Source organism: Maylandia zebra, linkage group LG12 (genome assembly GCF_041146795.1).
Source record: "Maylandia zebra isolate NMK-2024a linkage group LG12, Mzebra_GT3a, whole genome shotgun sequence".
Classification (NCBI taxonomy): Eukaryota; Metazoa; Chordata; class Actinopteri; order Cichliformes; family Cichlidae; genus Maylandia; species Maylandia zebra.
In genome coordinates, this window is record NC_135178.1 from 17,064,548 (window position 1) to 17,091,126 (window position 26,579).

At 38.4% G+C, this 26,579-nt stretch overlaps 2 protein-coding genes and 1 long non-coding RNA gene across 7 annotated transcripts in view; 2 read left to right on the forward strand and 1 right to left on the reverse strand.

Moving 5' to 3' along the window:
• The window catches only part of mctp1a (multiple C2 domains, transmembrane 1a), a 140,900-nt gene that overhangs the window by 55,250 nt on the left and 59,071 nt on the right, over positions 1-26,579 (forward strand). For 3 of the 5 annotated variants that reach the window (XM_024804557.2, XM_004544377.6, XM_024804558.2), the window contains exons 3-6: positions 19,824-19,966; positions 20,475-20,554; positions 21,730-21,841; positions 23,166-23,204. In XM_024804557.2, the coding sequence (XP_024660325.1) occupies positions 19,824-19,966; positions 20,475-20,554; positions 21,730-21,841; positions 23,166-23,204 (374 nt within the window). The remainder of the gene's footprint in view (positions 1-19,823; positions 19,967-20,474; positions 20,555-21,729; positions 21,842-23,165; positions 23,205-26,579) is intronic. The other 2 variants (XM_076890784.1, XM_076890785.1) reach the window with 1 other exon arrangement.
• Positions 172-2,893, forward strand: LOC143421347 (uncharacterized). The gene is made up of 3 exons (XR_013100987.1): positions 172-1,159; positions 2,308-2,526; positions 2,603-2,893. It is a non-coding gene; the product is annotated as an uncharacterized LOC143421347 (long non-coding RNA).
• On the reverse strand, positions 2,939-7,317 carry LOC143421397 (G2/M phase-specific E3 ubiquitin-protein ligase-like). The gene is made up of 11 exons (XM_076890503.1): positions 7,248-7,317; positions 6,946-6,998; positions 5,697-5,736; positions 5,523-5,590; positions 5,303-5,389; positions 4,909-5,222; positions 4,499-4,677; positions 4,172-4,344; positions 3,803-4,017; positions 3,580-3,704; positions 2,939-2,974 (listed from the first exon to the last, which is right to left on the reverse strand). Exons 4-11 carry the CDS (start codon positions 5,534-5,536, stop codon positions 2,939-2,941), a joined length of 1,143 nt encoding a protein of 380 aa, XP_076746618.1. The 5' UTR covers positions 5,537-5,590; positions 5,697-5,736; positions 6,946-6,998; positions 7,248-7,317.

Genomic DNA, 26,579 nt, shown 5'->3' on the forward strand with positions numbered 1-26,579 from the left:
AATTAAAAAAACGCAACAAATTAAAAATCCACAACAAATTAAAAAACTGCAACAAATCAAAAATCCACAACAAATTAAAAAACCGCAACAAATCAAAAATCCACAACAAATTAAAAAACCGCAACAAATTAAAAATCCACAACAAATTAAAAATCCTTGACGGAAAGGGATTGTCTGAAATACCGGAAGTGGCACAACGATTAGGCTTACTCCATATTTGTAGCTCAGAAAAGTGATTCGGGATGTCAACAAACGTTGAGAAACTCACGCCTCACAGCGCTTCCTTATCACCCTGACGGTGCTTGCTGCACTACATAGAGAACCGGAAAATGTTTTGCCCGTTTTGTGGCGTTAGCTTCAGCCTCTTCACCCCTTTTTGTGCTTCCTGTGGACGGTCTCTGGAGCTTTTGCGGGACACATACCAGGCTGAAGGATCAGACACCCTACAGTACTGCATTAAATATTTCAACGAAGGTCACTCATATAGTGTTATCATGGACATGATGTTAAGTTTGCATGGTGTAAAGATAAGTTTAAGGAGTCTTAAAAGTAAACTTAATAATGCTGGACTTTACCGAAGAAAATATTTTCACTCCAGAACAACGATCATTAACGCAATCAGAGCGGAGCTTCAAGGACCTGGGCGATTGTTTGGGTATCGAACAATGTGGCAGGTACTTAAACAAAAGCATCATCTTAAAGTGAAGAGGGATGATGTGATGAAAATACTCCGGGAGCTTAATCCTCATGGATGCCAGATGAGAACACGCAGAAGATTCATTAGGAGAACCTATCATTCGCTGGGACCCAACTACATGTGGCATGCTGATGGTTATGACAAGCTCAAACCATTCGGTTTGGCCATTTCAGGGTGCATTGATGGATTTTCACGCAAGGTTTTGTGGCTAGAATGTGGACCAACCAATAATAATCCAGTGGTTATAGCTTACTATTACTTGTCATGTGTTGGGAGCCTTGGTGTTGTACCGATGAGACTGAGAACTGACTGTGGGACAGAAAACGGCATTATGGCTGCAGTTCAGTGCGCACTACGTCACCATCATGATGACCACTTCAGCGGAGAGTCCAGTCACATGTTTGGTTCATCAACGAATAACCAGCGAATTGAGTCCTGGTGGTCCATATATCGAAAAGGAAGGTAAATATAACATTTAATTTTGCCTGATATTTAAAGGCATAACAAATTTGAATGTCGTGCAAAAGTTGATTTATTGTCAGTCTGCCCCAGGGCAGCTGTGGCTACAACTGTAGCTGCCTCCACCAGTGTGTGAATGTGAGAGTGAATGACCAGTGGAATTGTAAAGCGCTTTGAGGGCCTCGAAAAGCGCTATATAAATGCAATCCATTATTATTATTACTGTTGTTATTATTATTATTATTATTATTATTTCAGTAATTCAACTTAAAAAGTAAAACCGATATTAAATACTCATTGTATGCCAAACTATACATTTTTAGCCCATTTAGTAATTATGATGATTATGCTTTGGAACTTAAGAAAAACCCAACTTCAAAACCATAATATTGTGAAAAGGTTAAATATTTTAGACTTAAAGTGCCACTCTACTATGAGCTAATTAATTCAAATCATCTGCAAAGGGTTCCTGAGCCTCTAAATGGTCTTTCTAATTCAGGAGGACTCACAGGATGGACATGACTGCTGTCCTGACAGCTGTGGGAAAAAAAACATAATTGACACCCTCCATAAAGAACACCTTAAAAGAATTTGAATGTTCACAGAGACTATCAAAGCACATTAATAGAAAGTTTTGTCTAATGTAAGTGTGGATGAAAGGGGTGTAACATAGTGTAGTGGCTAAGACCTCAAGGCTGCTACTGAAGCATCCTGGTCTTCCATAACACCTCAACAGATCCGCAGACTGATAGCATCCATACCACGCTGCATGGAGGCAGTAATTTATGCAAAAAGGACCCAAACAAATAGAACATACAAATTGTTAGAGACATTGAATTTGGGTTTTTCATAAGTTCTACGTCTTAATCATTAACATTGTAAGAAATACTTGAAATACCTCACTTTGTATGTAATGACTCAGTATCGCTAATTTCACATTTAATTAGAATTCCTAAAATAAATTAACTTTTGCACATTACTGAAATGTTTTAGAGTTTTGCCTGTATGCAATCCCTTTCGATAGAAAACATTTAAACTGACTGGAGTCTATATATGATTCAGTTAAAATGAACTGTAAAGTGCCATGCGATGACGTGTTGTGAAACGATGCCATGTAAACAAACTAAACTATCTCTAAACAATTTTTTTAGGGCTCAGTTTTGGTTGGAGCTGTTTGCGGATCTTCGAGATGCTGGACACTTCAATGGAAGTCACGAGCATCAGTGCCTTTTGAGATTTTGCTTCACTGTCATTGTTCAGAAGGATCTTGATGAATGTGTGAAGCTGTGGAACACTCATCGGATTCGTCCCTCAAGAACAGCTTCATGTCCAGGAGGTGTGCCAAATGAACTGTACTACCTACCCCACAGGTAACGGATAATAATGATCAAATAATTACTTTATGTGTAAACCTATATTAATGCAATTGTCTTCCATTGATCACAGATACGGCTCCAGAGACTGTGGATTCCTGATTCAACAATCTGAACTGGACGCTTTTCCTGAGTCTAGGCTGTCAGTAGTTGTATGTGGGGACTCAAACATACAGGAGTATCTGAATTTTGTAATGGAGCAAAATCATTTTCAAAAGCCCGTCTGCTGGGAGTCTGCCACTGAACTTTACATGAAGTTAATAGAAATTGCAAATTTCTAAAAAAAACAAAAACCTGGCTTTTTGTTGTTTTCACCAAAACCTATAGCATATGCTGCTTTTTTGAACTAGGCTAAATGAGTTGGCTGAAGACGCCAAAAGTTTAAGTTTGTGTTTGTAAAAGCATATTCTTACTGAATGTCTTGATAATTCTGGTCCTTGTTTAGCTGATGGAAGTTGAGATACAGTCCTGAACATTTATATAAATAATAAATCAAATCAAAATCACATCTTGCACTGTATTGTGTGTTTATTACAACTTTTAAGAGTAGAACACAGTACACCTTTAAATGCCTTTACTTTTAGTAGCACTGTCAAAACTTTGAACAAATCAAGTCTAGCGATTGCATTTTAAATCTCCTTTGAACATATGTACCTACATTTTAGAATAAAAAAAACATGCTCAAATACATAACAGATTTCTGGATAAGTCCCGTAGCAAAAAACCTACAGAATTTACAATGTAATGCCAAGAAGAAGCAGCTGTAAGTAACTGGGTTATCTAATAAAACTACAATAAACCTGGTAAACTATAATGGATTTGTGCTGTACCGCCAGTATGTCCCACCTTCTCCTATTCATAACATATTTTTAAAAAAAAATTGACTTAAAAACTTGAGGAATAAATCAACAGCAGGTTTGAACTACAAGGCCAGACATTCTAGAAACATCCAAATCCTGGGGAGTTTTGAATTCCAAAATCCATGTTGGATTTAAACAAGGAATATGAAGTTATCATTGGTAGTTTCAATAAGTTTAAGCATGTATTTGCCATCGGGAATAAAGAGTCATCCAGGAACTGTAGGCTTGGTAGTGGATCTAATCCAAAAGGTGGCAGTGATGTTAGCCCAGTTGCAAACATCAGAACATCGCCCAACGACACAGCAGTTTGTGATTCTGCAAAAATTTTTAAAAAAAATTAAAAAATTATATATGTATATGTGAATTCAACACATTGTCTTGTAATGAGTACTAAAAGAAATACTGGTATAAACCTTCACAGTCCAGCAGATAGTCTGACCAGTAGCCCACAGTTTGACTTTCCAGACGTCTCCTGTTACTTCCAGATGGGCTGAAGTCAGGTTTGAAAAGTCTCTCAAGTTCAAGGGCTGTGAGTTTCTTTTCCATGTGACACAGGACCGGGGAAAGCAAAGTAGGGTGTTGCTGGAGTGCACTCAGGAAATTAAGTGCTGAAAGACCCTCTTTAAATCTAAAGAATGAGGAGAACTTTGTGTCATTTACCAGTTCATAGTACATGCACAAACTATGGACAAACTGTGAACTTTGGAAACCTTGGAGAATGTAAAATATTTCAGTCGGAAATTATGAACAACACTGTCATAACAATAATTCACCTGTCTCACCTGTCAATTACAGATGAGTTTCGAGCAATTATATACCACCGGAGATAGTCAGACACAATGTCTTTCTTTTCCTCAACTGTGGAAACATGCCTTAGACAACCAGCCACCTGTAGCATAGTACTGTGTTTTATGACACAGTCACGCAGGACATCCACTGAACCAGCACTGTCGATCTGAAAAACCCATAAAAATGGACATACACAATGTAAGCTTACGTGTCTGATTTTCATTCCTGTTTTTTCCCTACACAAAGAAAGAATTTTTTAATGTCATACAGATGAAGAAGCTGTAGTTCTATCCTGCATTCAAATCCTGCGCTGTCCTCACCTCTTGTAAAGCTTTCCCTATGTCGTCATCTGTGACTGAGGCAACTGTTGCTTTTACTGAAGTCTGGCCTGCAAGATAATGTACCAGCTCTTCTGACAGGAAATGGGGCCCTGGACCACCATGCACAACTGACACGGCTATCATCTTTCCTGCTAGGTAGTATTCATCCTCCCTTACAGCTGTGAATGAATACAGTAAATGATAAACTCTCTCACACACACACCTCTCTCTACCGATCGATCAGATCCGATCGATGTCAGATAGATCGATCAGATAGACAGACTAATGCTGTTTTGAAATAATCCAAGAAATTATTATGAGTTGCTTCTGATAATAATTAAAAACAAATTGATTTAAAAGTCCAAAAAAGTCTTTAAATTAAGTTTATCAAACATCTGATCATTGCATACCCTTTGCATTGTAGACGAGGAATCGACGTCCTTCGGGTCCATCAAAAATGGGACGATCTTTCATGTGTTTCATTAGCAGACTCAAAAACTCTCGTTTTGGGCCACCTGCATCAAGTCCTTCTTCTAGAATGCCAGAATCATCAGTAAATTTAACCAGCATGTCATTGGTTTCAGAGTATGACAACCGCCTGAAACCCCTGACTGCTCCATCCCAGACATTTGCTCTTGAGATGTTGAATCTGCTGACACTTCCATGATGAATAGCACTGGATAAGTTTGCAATGATGTCAGGTAGATTAATGTTAACGTCTTCCCTGTAATCACAAAAATGAAAGACCGAATGCAAGACTATACAATTTAGCATTGTTATTTGAAGTAGTATTTGATATTTTACAGTGCTCTGTCATCAATCGGTGAAGCAACTTCAACCAGCTCTTCATCCTCGTCCTCAATGCAGGGGGCACACAGGTCTGCATATTTACTGTTGAGAAATTATAATTCCAACATTAGAATAACTTCTATTCACCCTTTAATTATCTTTACCCATTTCACAAACCCAAACGTGTACTGTAGTTACAGATTTAAAATTACATATAAGACACAATTTTATTTACCTATAGGGACTCATGACTGGATTCGTTTCGTTTTGGTGATCAAGATCCTCTGTATCAGATATTACAATCTGGAAAAAAAAGAACAAAAATTGCATACTGTATATAAACATACATAGCTTTGTACTATTTCAGCAATAGCAAAAAACGTCATGCTGACATAAATTGCCCAAATACCTGACATGGCTGTATGATAGATGAAGGTCCTGGAGCATGTCTGAAACAGAATAAGAGTATTGGAATTAAAATGTCCAGATAAGAAGCTCATACAGTTCAATATTATTTATGATACCAACATTATAAAAAGGCTATGAAACCAATAAATATTTATATTAGGGCGGGGCAATAAAATAACAATATGTATTGCAGTATACTTTTCTCTCAAAGGAAATATGAGACTATTGCAATAGAGCTATCCATCCATCCATTTTATATGCTGCTTATTCCTCTAATCACTCTTTTTTTTCATTGACATAAGAATAGTCAATCCTTATCAAGTAGCGCAGCAACCAATCGCTCTGGGAACAGCATCATGTCCAGTTAGGGTGACTTGTTACCTGCAGCACAGTGAAGTAGCAGCGCCACCCGTGGAGATGTTTGGGCACCATTTACATCTAAACCAACCATTAAAATAAATATACAAGGAGAGATTAGGAGAATTTGCTTTTATTTCTTAGCTTATTCATTTGATATTGACAAAGACTTTGTCAATTTTATGTCTGTTCTCCTGTAAAACTTACTGTAAACTAAGATTTATGTTTAGAATCATTCTTTTTTGTTTTTAAATGTAATTGACCAAGCAATTGAGTGATCTGGTGTTTGTTGTCTTTTGAAACTGGAAATCTTTATCCCTGACTTTTGATTTAGTTTTTAACATGTACCTTTTTTTAGTTATCTGAAACGGATGTAATATGTTAATACATCCGTCTGTCTGAACTTATGACAGGAAATAAATATTTAAATCAAAACAAGCTTCTGAGGATTTCACATCTTACTTATGTGAAATTTTAAGTTCACCTTGTAATCGGAAGGTTGCCGGTTCGAGCCCCGGATCGGACAGTCTTGGTCGTTGTGCCCTTGGGATAGACACTTCACCCATTGCCTACTGGTGGCGCCAGTGTTCGGCAGCCTCGCCTCTGTCAGTGCGCCCCACGGTGGCTGTGGCTACAATGTAGCTGCCATCACCAGTGTGTGAATGTGTGTGTGAATGGGTGGATGACTGGATGTGTAAAGCGCTTTGTCCTTAGGGACTAATAAAGCGCTTTACAAATACAGGCCATTTACCATTTACCATGAGCAACGGCACATTTAATATGTATAAATCTAGCGGTTTATATCGTGATCAATATTCCCTGAAATAAAACAAAGACATATATTGTATTGCCCAACTCTAATATATAGCAGAACAAGCTCTTAAATAACTTACTCCTTCTCTGCATGTTTACCATTAGGGGTACTCTGGTCTTGTGGTTTGAAAACCTAAGATGAAAAACATGCACTTTTCAAAGCTTTCATCAACTTCGTATCGCATTTAGATAGTTCATCAATACTTAAAAAAAATACTTTTTTAAAGAACATATAATCACACAATGAAAATAATAGACCCATGGATGTTACAGAATTATGATCATTATAGAGAAAAAAAAATAGAGCACTCAGAGGACATGCACCTCTGCCAGGGCCACTCACAGGCCTCTGGCATGGTGGAGAGGGAAAAAAAGTACACACCAATGTGTCTGCCTGGTTGAACTCAGCTGTGCTTCTTGATGTAATCACAATCTCAGGGTCTGAGTCTGAGGTACCATCCTCTGCAATCAGAGCTGAGAAAGTAGACACATTATTAGTTGTTGTATATGTAAACACATCAAAATATAAAATTAACAAACCTCGTTTGAAGTGGCTCTCTGGGCAAATGAATAGAGAAATCCTGTTGTAGTTCTTTCCTATTTCCTCTTTGTAGTCTGCCAATCGGAATGGCCTTTCTGTCCCAGGCACATTTATCACCTCTGTGCAGTCAGGATACAAAAGGACATATGGTCCCTCCACCAAGTCCTTGTTGAATGTTCTCATTTTTTCTACAGCCTGCTTCAGGAGGTCAGGGGCTGTAATTTCGGGGGTAATAAATAAGGGCAGTGTTTTCCCTCTTAGCGGTTTTAAGTCGGTTTGTTGTGACACCATAAATCCGATATTGATCTACAAACAAATAATAAAAGCCAGATCACTTTAAGAATAATTGCCAAATCCTCGTTTATAAAGTTACCTGTGATGGCTTACTTTGACAGGTTTACTCTGTTGCTTGAGTTTTAATTTTGCTCCACAGCTGAAGGCCTGACGCTCTTTGGATTTTGATTTTTTGTACTCCATGAACTGCTTGTATGACGGACATGTTTGTTCTGGTTGAATGAAAAACGTTTGACATCAAAACGGGGTTAGCACTCTCCATTACTAAACGTAGACGAGAATACAGTATAAGGAAACAGAAACAGAAACCGGAGCCAAAATGGTAAATAAACGTGCTATTTAACTGAAATAGCATAGACTGTCTGAAGAGAACAAAAAGTGAGTAATATATCAAAATTACTTTGTTCAGAATTTTCTGTTTGTTTTGATGTCCCCGGGGAGTTTGATCCTTCAGCCTGGTCTGTGTCCCGCAAAAGCTCCAGAGACCGTCCACAGGAAGCACAAAAAGGGGTGAAGAGGCTGAAGCTAACGCCACAAAACGGGCAAAACATTTTCCGGTTCTCTATGTAGTGCAGCAAGCACCGTCAGGGTGATAAGGAAGCGCTGTGAGGTGTGAGTTTCTCAACGTTTGTTGACATCCCGAATCACTTTTCTGAGCTACAAATATGGAGTAAGCCTAATCGTTGTGCCACTTCCGGTATTTCAGACAATCCCTTTCCGTCAAGGATTTTTAATTTGTTGTGGATTTTTAATTTGTTGCGGTTTTTTAATTTGTTGTGGATTTTTGATTTGTTGCGGTTTTTTAATTTGTTGTGGATTTTTGATTTGTTGCGGTTTTTTAATTTGTTGTGGATTTTTAATTTGTTGCGTTTTTTTAATTTGTTGCGGTTTTTTAATTTGTTGCGGTTTTTTAATTTGTTGTGGATTTTTAATTTGTTGCGGTTTTTTAATTTGTTGTGGATTTTTAATTTGTTGCGGTTTTTTAATTTGTTGCGGATTTTTAATTTGTTGTGGATTTTTAATTTGTTGCGGTTTTTTAATTTGTTGTGGATTTTTAATTTGTTGCGGTTTTTTAATTTGTTGTGGATTTTTAATTTGTTGCGGTTTTTTAATTTGTTGCGTTTTTTTAATTTGTTGCGGTTTTTTAATTTGTTGTGGATTTTTAATTTGTTGCGGTTTTTTAATTTGTTGTGGATTTTTAATTTGTTGCGGTTTTTTAATTTGTTGCTGTTTTTTAATTTGTTGCGCTTTGCACTTCCCAGCCACCGTAGTACATGCAGTGCTGCCATCTTCTGTTTCAGTCTGTTATTACACTCTTAAATACTACTACTTATTCCTGCATCTTTTTGGGATCTTACAAAGCTTCAAACGATGCGTCGACTATTAAATTAGTCGTCGAGGATTTTAATAGTCGACGTAATCGTGATTAGTCGACTAATCGTGGCAGCCCTATTCTCTATTGTCGTTGTCATGATGCCATGCTCATTCACCTCAACTGTATCTGTCCGAAACTCATACTCTTACGCTATCTTGCACTTAATATGCAGCCGTATGTTATGAAACCTAATTTTGGGTACATTTTGAAGTTATTATTTACATCTATGTGTTTCCTTCTAGAAAAATACTTGTGTCTTGTTTAGAAGTATTACTTTCAACACCAGCTCTCTGTTTGTAGAAATGTTTAACATAATCCAGGATTTCTTCCTGCTGATTGATTTATAGATGAGTTTAGCTTAGCTCAGAGGGTTAATAATTTACTATTTCATGCAACTACAGTGTAACTGAATATGCAAATGTTGTTTGTCCTTGTGTTTTTCTACATTTGGGAGGAGAGGAGCACAGGTGCTGCAAATATTTAATGCATCCTGTATTATTGCAAACTTGACTATTAAGTACACTTCTACTGCAGGAACAGACAAACAGCTGAGCACAAGCAGGCCTAAACACTATTACAGGGTGATTAACAGTGTTGTGGCTCTCTCTTTGTAGATAGCTGCAGATGAATTCATCTTGAGGCAGTATGCACTGTGATTGTGGCTTAGGTATTTGTGTGAAGGTTTGCAATGATTAGTTTTCAGTTTGCAAAGTACAGTGACAGTGACAGAGCTTGACACCACTAGCAACATGCTGTGTTTTGTTTTATTTTAAGTGTCCTTAATTACTTTCTCACCTCCCATGCTATTCTCCTACAAGCCGTGCACGCTCTTCTCTTTGTCTTTCTCTGCTAGTTCAGCTCAGCTGTATGAGTCGGATGCTCATGCTGCTATCTAACCTGTCACTTTGGGCTTTAGTATTAGTGAAGCTTAATATTGGGTAAATTTCAGGCCATGGAAGTAAGCTTAAAGCTTACATCAGAAGAGGCGCAGAGCGTGTGATTGTGTGCAGTTGCAATGAAGCAGGTTCTCAACCAATATTTCACTATCTCGAGATGAAGTACCTTATGTGGAGTCTCACCCAGTACAGCCTCTTTACCAGATTGCATTCTGCCTAATGGGAATCCCCAGAGCTGCAACCATCAGTCAGTCCTGACATTACACATAGACCAGGATACACACACAGTCATATTTGCAGCCACACACAGCTTCTACAACCTAAACGTGAACCCGTTCTGGGCGTGCAGCTCGAGCATGACTGAGGGCTTTATGGGAAGTTTTACTGCATTTTTCTCTCCTCCTGTCTCAGATCTCATGACACACATCAGTGAGCCTCCTCCAGTGTGGTTCTTAATAACAGAGGTTTTGACAGGTAACCTATTGGCTAATAAATCTTCTCACACTGTATTAGTGAGGTTAATAAAGCTGGGCCTTTCAAGGTTAGAACTTTGTACGGTCTCGTTTTCTGAGATTAATCACACTGAATTCCTAAATGCTACAAATTAGATGTTAGATTGACTTATTTCCAAAGGTAGTTTTTATATATATATTTATTATAGTGTCAAAATTATTGCATTAATATGTATTGTAGTCACATACACTGTGATTTTGGCTTATGTTTACCTAATTTTGTTGTATTTGATAATTAAAAAATACTATTAGTCTCATTGACTGAATAACAGAGCAGGTGTTTTATTATGACATAATGCATTATTGATGGACTTCTAATGCTGTCAGCAGGTGTTTTGTCATTTATATTCATTCTGCTTTACTCACTGAAAATGTTAGCGCAAAGGGCCAGGATCTACAAACCTGACATCAGATTGTTGGTAAATTTTTGCTCAGTGTATTTGCATACCTTTATTTTGGGAAAATAGTTGGCAGGTTTATTGTTGTATGTTTTTGGATTTTGTACTACACTAGTGTATAATCTGTAATATAACACATAGTTTGTATTGCCAGTGCATGGACTTTGGACTCCTTGTGGGTATTTGTGCCAAGCGTAGCATGAAGGAGAGGGGGGTTTCCTGATGTTGGGAGGAGTTCTTGCTTTTAAGCAGTTTGAGCTTCAGCCGTATGAGCTTAAAACAGAAATTGGCCTCTTTTTTTGGCAGCTTGTCCATCGATGTCAAGACAACGACCAAAACTTTTCTTTATGTGATCTCTCATTTATGCCTCCATTTCTTTCACGTGGGCTGATGCGAGCCACTTTACTCTGGTTTCACTCAGTGCTCTCTATGCCGTCTTCAGCTTGTTCATAATGCTGCCATAAGGCTCCTCACAGGCACCCAAAAAACAAGATCATATTACACCTATTTCAGCTTCTCGCCATTGCTTGGTTGTGAGGTTTAGAATTGATTTATATTTGTCTGTAAAGACCTTCATAGTTTGGCTCCTTATATCACTGACCTTTTGCACTCCTACACCATTTTTAGGTGCCTCAGCTCAGCTCATTAGATTTTTCTGGCTGTCCCACACTTTAGATTCACACTTAGAGGAAATCATGTGTTCTCCATGCGTGCCCCCAAACTATGGAACAGCATTCCCACACACTCTAAGGTGCTCCCTCCTTTCTCTTTTATTCACATTCATTGGCTTTTGAGTCTCTCTGATGTGTTCAGTGTGTTTCTGTGTTTTTGTCTGCCACATTTGTATTTGTTTAGCACCTATCAGCAAATCCAGCCCTCTCGGAACTTTCCTTTCTTTAAAAATCGATTCCCTTGTTTACTTTTGTATCAATTCGGCCTGCTGTGCAGCCGACTCAACTTTTGTGAAGTTAAAAGGAAATAAAAACAAGATTATACTGCTGAACTCGTTAAAGGCCCATTTATTTCCACCTCCACCCTTCAGCCACCCCTCACAGCGAAATTAAAACTCTTCTTATTGAGTGTTATACGTATTTTTAGAGCATACTATTACACTCTCCTATGCTGACATGTGATTAACTGCTCATATATTATCATTTAATAATTCAGACCCGTTTGTCTGCCCTGTACTGACACATAAAGCTATTGATCATGAATGTATAATGAGCATCTAGTAATTGATGATGAAAATGAGGAAGAAGAATAACGAATTATTCTGCACAGCAGCGTAAATCAATGTGACAGACACCATTGTTGTCTTATTACACCTTATTACACCTTATTACACCTTTCACCCTGGAGTCAGAAACAAGCACCTTTCATTAAGTCTTAAGATAGTGTCATGTGGAGCGGACTATACCAGTACTGGAATTGCGTGGTCTGTGCCTTTTGTGGATTGTTTAGGAAGTAAGAAAGAAAGATATGGACATGTCACCTGGTTTATATTGAACTATCAAGGGCAGGTCAAGCGATATATCAGTTTTATATCAGATATATCAGTGTTATAGTAGGCATGACATCACCATCTTTGGTTTCCAACATTAGTTTAAAACTGTTCCATTTTTTGCCCCTGCGTGAATAATAAACTAGAGGCGTGTTTGTCCTTAAATGTGTGGCTGTGTCTAACAGAAACACACATCAGCATGGAAATGAGGTAGTCACAAAAAAGCAAGAAGGGAATATTGTAGTGGGGTTTGAATGACTGCTTCACTGTGAGTGCATGAATGCCACAATCACAAACTTCGTTTCCTTTGATGAGTTTTCTCCTAAGACATTAGTGATTGTTAAGGGGTTTGATTGGAGCATTGTTTGGGATACTTGCATCCACTTGAATTGATTTTAAAATGGAAGCATTAGACTTTGATGAACCTTGTCTATATTTTCACTCTGTCCCTGTAATGACTGTGTGGCAGCCTCATTTAACTGGAGCTGGAACTCATAGTTTTTGAAGGTGTCTCAAATTCACAACGAGTACTGCAAAGTCAAATGCAAATGATGAGAAACAAGCTTTTTTCACAAGGTCGGCAGTGTTCCCGTTCATCATTTTGGAAAATTATACGTACAAGTTATTGTCTATAATATTTTCTCATAATACCAGAAACAATGAGCTGAAAAAACAGTGAGATGCTGTACGCTTCATGATTTTTGTCACATTGAGACTGCAGATCCTGTTTGCATTGTCCCAGGAGGAAAAGCTGGGCTTTTCCACATGATGACATGAGAGGCTGCGTGAGGGATGGGAATAGGATTTTTGATAATGTGAGTGTATGTCAAAGCTGTGCATTAATACCAAAAGCAAGAAATCAACTTGAAACTATTTTGGGGAGTTTTAGTGAAGACATTTATTCAAGAGAGACAGAAGGGAGTGAAATAGAGAAGAAAAACACAGGAATGTTGCGGGAATGTTGTGCGATCTATGAAGGGGTAATAGACAGAGAGGAAACCGAAGAGGTCATAATGAGAGTGGTTGTCAACATTATACCAAATGTGGAAAATAGCTGCATCAACTGAGCTGCTGTTTTTCGATCACTCTGTCTCCTCAAACCTGTGTGCTGCATCGTCTCCACTGTGTCAAAATAGTAATCCTTCAGATTTCTTTGAATTATTTGGGAAATCAACAAAGTTGCAGGGATGAAAATCTGGTTAATGGCGCAGGTGGTGGTGAGTGAAGATTTAGTTGATGTGGCTCTCTGTGGTGTTTCTGGCACGCATCACATTTCAGGCCATTTGAGCTCATTGACCTCTCTCAGAACCTTCAGTTTACTTTACAATAGAGCCATACGCTGACAAATTCAACAGCTTTAATGGTGGAAAAAGAAAGGCCCTAAACTCCAACAAGCGTGGCGCTCCTCACCTGCAGTCGGGCTTTGAGCTGTGGGCTCTTCAACTGAAAACTGCTCAGACTGATACTTTGAACAGTGAGAAGCCACTCTTGATTTAATGTGCACTGTGAACATTCACGAGTACACAGTGGTGGAGTACACTTTAGTTTGTTTCAAGTACAGTCATAGATTTGCCCTCTAAACTTACTCTGCAGTTAATACAGCACTCCAGATAGTGAAATAAAGCATTAAAGGCCCATTTAGTAAAGGCTGACATTATTCTCTTAAGGTACGCTCTTGAACTTTAATTGAAGAGTGTGAGTAATACTAATAATGTTTTCTTGTTTTGGAGTGTTTGTTAATCCTTTTTCAAATGACCGTTTAAAGTGAAATTGAAGATTTTGTTGGAGTGGGTGTTTTTATTTATTTGTTTATTTATTTATTGGATAGTGGATAGCGTGCTCTTACTGCAGGCCCAGGTGTCCCACATGGCAGTTTGCCTTACTGGCAAAGTGACACAGAGAGCAGCGCTTTTATGGCCAGTGCTCATTAGTTGTTCTGAACAGATAAATGTCTGGTGGATTATGTTCTCAGCTGTCTTTCAAGAAGACAGAGAGCTGAGAGTGTATCATGGGCTTTTAGATGTGTTGATGTTCCACTCCCGGGGCAAATTTACCTGGTCTGTACTCCTCTGAGTCCTCTCTTAAATACATTTATTTCTACTCTCGGATACTGTTACACAGTTTTTGTGGTTGGTTTTAAAAGCATCATACAAAATTAATAGATTAACACTGCGAATGTGAAGCACGCATTAGCTGTTTGTGTTCTTGGTAATTTCTTGTCTCTCAGTCAGATCTCTTTGCTCACTTACCCACTGGTCTGTGGAGCCAAAGATTTGCTTTAGGAAGGAGGATTAGGAGGAAAACCAAATCTTTAATATCTCATTTCGGGGAAATCATGGATTTTCGATTACACCGGCGGCGCTCGAGAAAAGCCCTTGTTCCAAATACAGAGTTTAGTGCTTCCGACCTGTTCACTGAAATGAACTGAGACGCACAAACATAGCAACAGTGCTGACACAAGCATCATGTTAGTAGGTGAAGCTTCATGTGAGTCAGCCAATTTTATCATTACTGAATCTGGTCCCATAAGCCTCCTTTGCTGACTCTTCCACCCATTCAATTCAATGAATTAAACATCCAAACCAGTTCAGTTAAAATACGTTACATACATATAAGATGATTTCTTTTTATTTCATTGTTCAATCTTCACAGGTGTAGGCTATCTTAGGAGTATAACTATTAAAGCAAAAAGGCAAAACACACACTTCAGTAGCTGTTTTTTTTCTTTCTTTCTTTTTTAATGTCAAGCCAGTATCAACATTGCTCAGATAGCAAGATTTTCCTCGTTCCACTTGCCTAGTCAACCTGATTGTTTCCTGTCCAGGGAAGAGCTTTAAAAATCCCCTTGTGTAAAGCTGAAAGAGCAAATGTGACTCAGAAAGCTGGGTTTTGGATTTCCAGATGGTGTATTTAAAGACTTTAGAGTTTAAATTTGCTTGTGATCTTCTCAGTACCTCATATGTTTTGCTCAATATTTATTAGCATAAGTGCAACTTAATGGCAGAAAGACAGAGATTCGTAATCACTTTCCCATGGTAGCACTTCAGTACCCAGAGCACCCATTTTTGTGACCTTTGCATGTTTTTCCTTATACCCAGTGTCCCTCCTGTTCTGTAGCTTTCTGCTCATAAGGTGAACAAATGTCCTGGCAAACCAGTGTCCCAGTGTGCGGATGCAGACTGTGTGGAGTGAGGAGGTGGACCCAAGTGCAGATACTCGAAAACTAAACTCAAACTTAACAGAAGGCGAGCCATTTATTAAGGCTGGTAAAACATTACAAAACAAAAGTCAAAGGCGACACTAAACAATAACCTAAACTGGGAAGAACTAAGTCTAAACATAAACTCTGGAACGTGAACATAGAAATCTGGCATGGAAAACCGGAAACGTGAAGATTTGGCATGGATTCATAGATCTGGAAACATGGCATGACATAGCAGGATAGCAGACGATTGGACGAGGAATGAATGAAAACACACAGACTAAAGGCACACAGGAGGTGACCGGGGAAGTGGAAACACATGGGAAAACAGCTGATTAGAATGAGCATAATGACACTACAGGGTTAGTGAAAGTAAACACAGTGAACATGGGACACCAGACCTCTTCAAAATTAAACGGGAAATATAACGGGACGCAGACATGACAAGAGCTTGATAACATGGGACATGCATACTTGAAACACGCAGACTCAACATGACAAACCGACAAGCGAGACTTAAACACAGGGGGAGATGACACAAATGGATCTAAGAAACACTGAACTAAATGGCAATCAAGGCAAAATAGAATGAAATATAACCTAATAAACTTGAACATAAACCATAAACATCAAAATATATAAAAACTCAAAACGCTGGGTCAGCTGACCCAGGATCGTGACAACCAATCCATGACACCTCTTACAAAAACCTATAGCTTATTGATCTATCTACCCAACAGCCCACATTTGAGACATAAAACTCCTAATTTTTATGGGCTTTTCCCAAGTGTGCAGTCTTTTGAAAAATCAGATATGAATGTCATACATAATAGTCGGTTTCCAAGAAAGCATCTCTCTGCTCGCTCCTCTGTGCTGTACCCACTCTCACTCATATTCGGCCACCCACAGCAAAAGTCTTTTCTATTTCATACTTTTCAGCCTGCATGTGTTTATGGCCTCATAAAGCTGGCACTGTGGGATGCAGAAGGTCTGAATCAATGATGTGTGTCTGAGGAATATTGACCTGCTGGGATATAGAACGAGAGCGAGATAGAGAAAGAAAGTTGGAGCACTTTTAGAAAATAATGCCTTTAGCTGCACACTGTGGTTTGGGACAATTTCAGATAGTTCATAAATTATCAGCTCATATCAGTGATATAAGATGTTGCAGCGTTTTCTAGATTTTTTTCTTTTTGTTTCTCTGACGTGACTTGCTGTATATGGTTACCTCTCTTCTTCTTCTTATCCTGTCATTCGTGTCCTCCTGCCGCAGCTTCCTTGCAGTAACGTGTCAAGAGCAACGGTGTGTAAAAAGCTACATGTGTGTGTCTCTAGTGGCTCTGCAAGTGAGCTTGAGGGTGTGTGAGTCATTTTAAATGTGAAGAAATAGACACCTTTTCCAGTGTCTTTGCAAAGACACTGGCCTGATGAAAGCAAAGCCTCCTAGCACTGAAAAAACACACCACTTAATATGTTGCATATGTTAAACTATTGAGTATATTATAAAATTATACTGACGATAATCGTCAACATAATTACTCATGCTTCATTTTTATTATAGTGACAAAATAACCCAGTCGACAAGTCGTGTCATTACTGTTCTTTACTGCCTCTCATAAGCATCAGCAATGTCGTTATATAGGAGTCAGATATTCGCTGGTATTGTCATGCTAATGATAGGGAAAGACTCTATCTTGAACTGATGAGACGTGCAAACACTGAGCAGAGAAGCTTTTATCCACTAGTTCCCGTGCTGTCAGTCAGCAGTTCAAGCTCTTTAAGAGAAAACAGAGCAAATTGTTGGATATAAAAGACATGCTCTGTGGCTGCTATTGATCTCTGTTGCTTGTCAATATTTAGCATATGTTAATGTACAACATATAGTCAACATTTTTCCTTTGACTTTGGAAAGTATCGTTAACGTGCAGTGCATCTGCACATCTCTGTTTGTAGATAAATCAGAATTGCTCGATATTACCATTCCCTCCCTTGGTGTTTTGGTCACAGTGGATGATAGCACAACAGTGATTCAAGTCACGTACTGTATAAACAGTCACATCAGGGTACTGTTTCATTGGAAGATATTACACATCATAATTATAGTTACCCAAGTCAAACAGATTTTGTTTAGATATAGTGCAATATCACTAAATTTGCCTCTAGGGTTTTTTCTTTTTAACAATCTGTATAGAGTACGTTACCCTTTACTCTCAGAACATCATGTTAGATAAGCACAGACTCCCCAGCAGACTCATTAACAGAGGGGAAATAAGAAAACCTTGGGTAGATATAGAAAATGCTTGAAAACAGATATGCAGTAAATGAAGACAAAAAAAAATGACGAGGAACTTTTAAATGACAACAGATGATAACTTTGCAACAATAAAATTGTTTTCGTCTTCAAAAACTGCTGGCATTGGGACACATTCAAAATGCACTGTAACTTTGTACATTTGTGGTAAGTTAGGCAGCTGACAAACTAAAGCCACAAGTTAAGAGTCTTGGAGTTATTTTAAACCTTCTTTTTTCAAATCCCACATAATTTAGATTTCATTACCAAGATGTGCTTCTTTTCACTGTCTCCAAAGTGCAATCCTTAATGACTCTCCATGATTCAGAAAAACTTGTTCATACATTTAGTTACAGTAAACCGGATTATTTCTGTTCTCTTGGCTGGATTTTCTAAGAAAAGAAAAACATTAGCAGGCTGTAGCTAATTTAGAGGTTCCAAGGTTCACTAACACAAGTAACCAAGAGGAAGTCACTATAGTTTCTGCACTGGCCTCCAGTATTGTACAGAATCCACTTTAAAAGGCTCTTGTATATAAAGCCTTACACTGTCTTGGACCATCGAACATTTCTGACAATCTGTCATGTTATGTTCCAGTTCACTCCCTGAGATCCTTCACTGCCAAACTGTTAGGCAGAGAGACAAAATAGTTGAGGATGCAGTTTGGTTTTCATTCCCCAAACTTTGAAACAGCCTCGATTCAGGAAGCACATTTTACCAACAGTTTTAGGAAACTCCTAATGACACACTTCCTTGCTCTTGCATTTAAACTTTGTTTTGACTTAACAGGAATAGAGTCAGCATTGGTGCTTTTCATTGTACCACTGTACTACTCACTGTCAGGTACAGCCACATTAAGAGTGGCTTTACAGAGTAGTTTTTCTTCCTTAAATACTTATTTGAACAGGATTGTGTGTGTGGGTGTGTGTGTGTATATATAAATATTTTTTTTAATTTGTTTTTTTTCCCAGTGTTGTTGTGTATGTGAAGCCCTTAAACTATAATTGACTAATTGACTGAAGGGGAAGGGTTTACTGTCCTGAACAATATAGATGCTTGTTGAGGAATCGTAGAATCAGTGCTTAAGTAGCTCACATACATGTGGATACATACGAGAAGTTTAACAGCCAGTCATGTATAAATGTGCACATAACCTCTCAGAGTGCAGCTTGTGTTTTAAGTAATGGGATACAGCTGTAAAATAACATTTTATTGATTTGATCTAAAATTATTTCTGTATGGGTTAAAATTAGATTTATTTGCTTCCATGTAATATAAGACAACATAAGATAAGATAAGATAACCTTTATTCCCACACGTGGGAAATTTGTTAGGTTGGTTCGTTGATCCCATTAAAGTTAATTGTTTTTGCATTCATTGTAAGCATCGGTGCCTGTTTGCAGTTTGTGCTCCACAGAATAACACCAATACGAACCAATGCCGTCACCTAGTGGTCATATAAAGCCAGCGTTCATATTTGTATCACATGACCGTAACTTTGAGTCACGTGGCCGATTCTCTCCGAGCCTGCTTCACAGTAGCATATCAAGCTTTTCATATGTTTGTATTTAAAATTGATCTGAGGGGGTTTGGCATAAATAATACAAAATAAAAATAGTCTAAAATAATAAATAAAATTAAAAAATACAGTTTTCATGTTAAGAAATTGTGCAGAGGCAGTATTTATTTATTTTTATTTTGACAAAATCCTGTAAGTCCTGATTACTCTATTATCAGTGGGCAGAAGCAAATATTTTTTCACAAAAGAGTTGCTGCTCTTCAGTAAATTCCACAAAGTGAAGAAGGTAATGCCAGTTTGACCATTAAAATAATGGGAAAATGAAAAATGCCTTTGTCCAATCAATATTTAAATCGACAGCCTATGTCAGAATTGTATTTTAATCACATATGACTGTGTGTTTTTATGTGTTTGCTTTTCTTCTTCTTAGGGACCAGTGATCCATACGTGAAGTTTAAGATTGCAGGGAAGGAAGTGTTTAGAAGCAAGACCATCCATAAGAACCTCAACCCAGTGTGGGATGAGAGAGTTAGCCTTCTGGTGGAAACCCTGAGGGACCCACTGTATGTAAAGGTACAGAAGATAAGTCCATCCATCCATTCGCTTCCGCTTATCCTTTTCAGGGTCGCGGGGGGCGCTGGAGCCTATCCCAGCTGTCATAGGGCAAAAGGCAGGGTACACCCTGGACAGGTCGCCAGTCTGTCGCAGGGCCAACACACAGGGACAGACGACCATTCACACTCACATTCACACCTAGTGGCAATTTGGATTTTCCAATTAACCTATCCCCACAAACTGCATGTCTTTGGACGGTGGGAGGAAGCCGGAGTACCCGGAGAGAACATGCAAACTCCACACAGAAAGACCCCGGCCTGATGGTGGAATTGAACTCAGGACCTTCTTGCTGTGCGGCAACAGTGCTAACCACCGTGCCACCGTGTTGCCTATATGTCACCTAGCTCTAAAATGTCTTTCTTTAAGTTAATGTTAAATATTTCTGTAGAAGTTATAAAGGGTAAAAGGTCTTCATTTGTACCATTGCTGTACTTAAAGTAGCTGCTTTATATTTGTCCCTTTGTAGGTCTTTGACTATGACTTTGGACTTCAGGATGATTTCATGGGCTCAGCATACCTCTATCTGGAGTCACTGGAACATCAGAGGTCTCTTTCTCTTATTTGACTTATAATATTTTATTACCTGCCTTTTTTTTAATGCACTTTTACACCCTTAGTCTTTTTGATTCCCTATTAAGTAAGCAGTCTGATTGACTCTGTATCTATGGATTGCCTTCAAAGCTTGTACTAGCAAGTAGATATAGTCTTTGACTTCCCTCTAGTGGCAATCTTTGGTACTTCAGCTCATATTTTCATGAAGCTAAACGTTTGCCTGTGAAACCATAGACAGACATACACTGCAACAAATATCCCTGTTATTTAAAGTAATGTACAGACATATTTATTTTTACAGTTTGTTACTGTAAAATTAAATATAATATAGAACATAGAATATAGAACATGACCTTTATAATACAATGAGCTGATAGACTGGTATCATATGGTCATTTTCGTGTTTCCATTATAATCTATATTAAGAGTTTAATACAGTAAAATTTATCGAGTAACTGGCTTTATAAGTACTGTACATCTAAATCTAAGCTTACAAAAACAAAAGGAATAATGTAAGTTTGTAAAGTAGCTCAGATCCATCAATATTTTTGATAATCTAAGTGTACTGTGTTTTTACAGCCATTTGTTACAGTATAAAGTATAGTATCTCAAGTGGAATTGATTATTTTGCATTATATAGTGTGAACATCTCAGGGAAAAGGCACATGAATATGACTTTGGTTACCTTGGCTTGTTTTATTTCTAGTCACATAGGGGCTGGGTGAATCTAAACTGGCAACAGCACACATTTACTCTTGCTATATGCAGGTGTTATTTCTGATAATAATGATGAGTCCAGTCTAATCGGTTGCCCTAGTAGGCAATCAGTATGATGGGAAGTCAGCTTACACAATATACTGTTTTTACAGAGGAGAATATGACCTCATGTAAGAGGTCATAGAGCAAGTATAACTCAGCGCTTTTACACCTATGACAAGTTAAGACACCTGCCGTAAAAACTGTATAAAGACCTTGAAAGCGAATTAGTAAAAGGTTAAATTAGCTCGATAACTTGTTTATGTTGGCTGTGTTGATGTTAACATAAAATTCACTAATAACGTCACAGAGTGAATTTTTTTAATCAGATTTCCACAATGCATTTTACTGCTTGTACACTATATATGTACAGGAAACAACATGTGAATATGGCTTATTGTTTATCTCCAAAGGGCACTGGACGTGACACTGGACCTGAAGGACCCACAGTACCCTGAACATAACCTGGGCAGCCTGGAACTATCCGTTACTCTGACACCAAAGGAGGGAGACGTGAGGGATGCTGTAAGAAATCTGGAAATCTATAATAACTCTGATTTTTCATTCATCTCTGTCTTTTCATGCATACACCACAAATCCTCCTTTTTCGGGGGAATCACTCTTTTATTTTAAAATAAAGAGTATCGCATCCCTACAGTAGATCAACATGGATGAATCATATTCCTAATCCTTCACTTTAGCATCACTTTTCTGAAAGACACTAGAAAGGTCAATAGTTTTAGGACATAAATGAAGTTCAAGTTGTGCTAAAGAACAATGTGCTGGTTTCGTTCAGCCTCACTTAGTAGAAACTCAACTCAGCAAATACATATGCATAAACTAAAGTGTAATGAATATGTTGTGTGGAAAAGTTGCATGTTCAAAGAGCACTGGATCTTCTTTCCTAATTATGTTAGCTCGTGCCTCTGCGGACGTGCAATGGATTTCGGAGTTGCATTTATTTATGTTCAATTATTTGTTTGGTTAATTGGACCCCTGCATGCTCGATTCAGACCAAGGCAGAGTCATGGGGGAAATATTTTATTCCTTTTGATCTGATGTCTTAATTCTGCAGCTTATTTGCTACTGTAGTTCAGAGAGTCCACAATTGACAGAACAAATAAACTCTATTTAGGTTAAGCACCAGTTTGGATTTCTCCCACTGTGAAAAATTGAGTACAAGGTTATAGTAATAAATTCTCTCTGTTGCCATCTACTGGTACGAACCTGTAAGATGGAATATATAACTTTAATTCGCTTTTTGAGATCCCCGAGCAACCGATGACAACTCAGCATCAACAATGGGACTTTACTCAGTTATATTAAAGTTGATGAGCGTTTGTTTAACACGATGGGATTTATTTCTTCATTTTTTTCTCAAAAACAGAGAGGGCCAAAATCTGTGACATAGTGCGAGGCAGTGAAGAAGACTCGATGCATTTTAAGGAGATTTTTATATCTTGCCACCACAAAATCTATTTGTGTGTCCAGCAAAGTGAAATACTTAATTAGAATAATTCAAATATGTAAGCAGGTAAGAGCTTTAGGTGCTGCCTTTGCTTGGGTCTACGATGGAAAAGGGCAGGAAGAACAAGTGTATAGAAAATAATTATTAAAATGTGTGAAATTTATCAACAGGCACCAGTGTATATTATACAAATAAATAATTTCTGACTCCATAGAGTGCTTATACTGTACACTCACTTAACTTGCATGATTGTGGCTGCCCTACTCTCCCTGTCCCCCTCACACCCCTATCACTGACCTCCATGCCCTTTAACCTCTGGCCGTTCAGCCTTTAAAGGGAGATACTGGGGGGTTTTCTGTAACCGCTTTGTCTCATTTACAGACCATGCTTTTGAGAAGGAACTGGAAACGATCTAGTAAGGTAAACTAAAACAGCATGTAACTCATGAAACCTCTAACTGTACTGTAACCCCACTACCGACCGCACTGCACCTCACCTGTCCTTCTTCACTGGTGTTCTGGTACATGGATGGAGTCTCCGTGGCCCTTCCCCCCTCCCTTCCTCCGTTTCCTCCTTCCACAAATGTGGTATTGGCAGTTTTTTTTTTCTTTAATATTTCTCCAGTTCTCATTGTCACCAGCTTATTTTCCACAAGCTGCAATATACTTTGCATCTGCTGAGGTTATGTCAGCTCATTTTTGGAATGCAAGTGAGCTTAAAGGTGAACTATTCTTCGCACATGTGAAGGCAAGTCATACAGTCAGGTCCGTAAATATTTGGACAGAGACGACTTTATTCTGACTGTGATTGTGTACATTACCACAATGAATTTTGAACGAAACAACTCAGATGCAGTTGAAGTGCAGACTTTTAGCTTTAATTCAGCGTGTTGAACAAAAACATTGAATAAAAATGTGAGCAACGAAATCGTTTTAACACAATTCCATCAGTTCAAGGCCTCAAAAGTAATTGGACAAATTTAATAACTGAAAATAAAATGTTCATTTCTAATACTTTGCTGACAATGACAGCCTGAATGCTTGAACTCGTGGACATTACCAGATGCTGGGTTTCCTCCTTTTTAATGCTCTGCCAGTCCTTTGCTGCAGCAGCTTTCAGTTGCTGTTGTTTGTGGGCCTTTCTGTCCAAAGTTTAGTCTTTAACAAGTGAAATGCTCAACTGGGATAAGATCAGACGACAGACTTGGCCTGTAATAAACTTCTGGGTTGCTATGGTTGTGTGTTTCAGTATTATGAAATGCCGCTCAATCAATTTGACTGCATTTAGCTGGTTTTGAGCAGACAGTACGTATATGAACACCTCAGAATTCATTTGGCTGCTTCTGTCCTGTGACACATCATCAATAAACACTAGTGTCCCAGTGCCACTGGCAGCCAAGCACGCCCAAGCCACCACACTATCTCCGCCATGTTTTACAGATCATGTGGTATATTTTGGATCATGAGCTGTTCCACACCTTCTTCATACTTTTTTCTTGCAATCATTCTGGTAGAGGTTGATCTTGGTTTAATCTGTCCAGACAATGTTTTTCCAGAACTGTTATATATATTCTTTTTTAGATGGTTTTTTTGGGGGTTTTTTTTTGGTTTTTTTGCAAGCCACTCATAAGCCACAGTCTTATGAGTGGCTTGCAAATTGCAGTGAACCCTCTGTACTTACTTTCATGGAGTCTTCTCTTCATGGTAGACTTGGATATCGATACGCCTTCCTCCTGGAGAGTATTGTTCACTTGGTAGGCTTTTGTGAAGGGGCTTCTCTTCTCCATGAAAATAACTCTGCGATCATCCACCACAGTTGTCTTCCATAGATGTCCAGGTCTTTTTGCGTTCCTGAGTTGACCAGTGCTTTCTTTTTTTTCTCAGGATGTGCCAAACTGTAGATTTTGCTACTCCTAATATTGTAGCAGTTTATCAGATGTTTTTTTTTTCTTTTTCTGTTTTCTCAGCTTAAGGGTGGCTTGTTTCAACTACATGGAGAGCTCCTTTGACCTCATGCTGTCTGTTCACAGCAAAATCTTCCAAATGCAAGCTGCACACCTCAAATCAACTCTAGGGCTTTTATCTGCTTGAATGATAATGACATAATAAAGAATTATCCACCATCTGCCCATGAAATAGCCTTTGAGTCACTTTAAAAAGAGGTTGGCAGGAGGAGCTGAAACTCCTAAACCCTTCATCCGATCTGACTGTGGACACCCTCAGATTAAAGCTTAGAGTCTGCACATTATGTCCATGTCCATTATAGAACTATAATTGAAATATGTTTCTGTGAACAGCTCTCCAACTATGTATGGACCTAACTATATGTGATATAAATATTAAGGGTGGAGGAAATACCTTACAGTCAGTAGCATTTTTTTTCAAGAGCACTTGCTGTACTAGTTGTAAAGATCAGCAATAATTGTTAGAACTTTTATTAAAAACTTGCTAACTTTGGTGCCATTTTTGTGAAATCAGTCAGTAATAATGCAGCTTCAGAATTTTCTTTTTTGTGATTCCACTGATTTTTACACTTTGAAGCAGTTCGAATCATTCATCAGTGAGATCTCTGTGCTTCTTCCACCCTTGATTTGCAGTGCATTGCAGCTATTATGTGGGAAAATAAGGCAGATTTCTATTCTGGGGTTTTTAAGAAGTCCTCTACAGCAAATACGCTGTGAGATATGAAGTATTGTTGACTTTTTTACTGACTACAGGACACTCCTAGACCCCTTTTCCATCCAGTGAAAAAACATTTTGACGTCATTATGAGTTCCCATCTTGCCGCACATAAGGGGCTGTTAACTTTTGATTTCATTTTTTGTGATTCTTGTTGGCTGTGAGGTTGAACAGAAAGCATGCTGTTTGATGTTCCGCTTCTTCTTACTGGCTCGTGCATGATGCACATACCTTGTCTGTTCTTTCAATTCAGCAATTTTAGTGACAGGAACAATTTTGAGCTCAAAATTGAGTTTATTCACACTTTTATTTTGTTTGTTTGTTTTTTTTACTCACATTTCACTTTTAGTGTTATTGAGATAGAAACTTTATGATATCCACCAAGAGACATTTGAAGTATGTTTGGTTGGAGATGGGCAGGCGTCCTGCTGTATCGTGCCTCCCCAAACCAAGCCTTTGAAGCCTTCAAACTGTGCCACCCTGCCTGTGACTCGGGAATTCACTGAAACACTAACTATTTGCTTTTGCTACCCCACCAAAAAAGCACTGCTTGCCTCTGTGTTGCATACAGTACATAGTTATTTTTACACCACCGCTTCTTCCTTAAAGAAGCATATATGACTATTGAACCCACTGTAGAAGATGCAAACTTTAAAATAATAATTAGGAGGCAGAGGCATGTTAATACAGGTCTCTCTAACTTTACCACAGGGCAAAATGCTGATTTTGGGAATATTTTTTATATGTTTTCTGCTTCGAGAGGGCTGGCAAAAGTTTAACCCTGTGCAACACAGTATTAGTTCTTAAACTGTATTAAAAGACTTTCAGCCTGTGAACATCTTTGTGTATGCGCTCCATCCTGCTGTGTTCTGGCAGTGAGATATGGATTCCTAATCCAAATAGCCCATGGTTTTCTATAACAACAAATATGTGGGAACAAAAAAGAAGGATGCAAGGGAAAAGGGATTGTGCTCTAATACAGTAGGACATAACAGCGACCTCTCATCATTAGCATATAGCGTGTTGGTAGCAGTGAACGGGAGCCATGGAGGATGTGGGAGTTGCTGTATGGGAGGTTGGATTTAATGCAGGGAGCTATTCCCAATGTTTAATGTCT

What these genes read in the sequence shown, in the direction of transcription:
- LOC143421397 (XM_076890503.1), bottom strand. An exon ending in CTATCTGCTGGACTGTGAAG is followed by an intron (nt 3,705 to 3,802) that starts GTTTATACCAGT and finishes AAATTTTTGCAG; the next exon opens with AATCACAAACTGCTGTGTCG. An exon ending in ATGACTCTTTATTCCCGATG is followed by an intron (nt 2,975 to 3,579) that starts GCAAATACATGC and finishes AACTTCCATCAG; the next exon opens with CTAAACAAGGACCAGAATTA.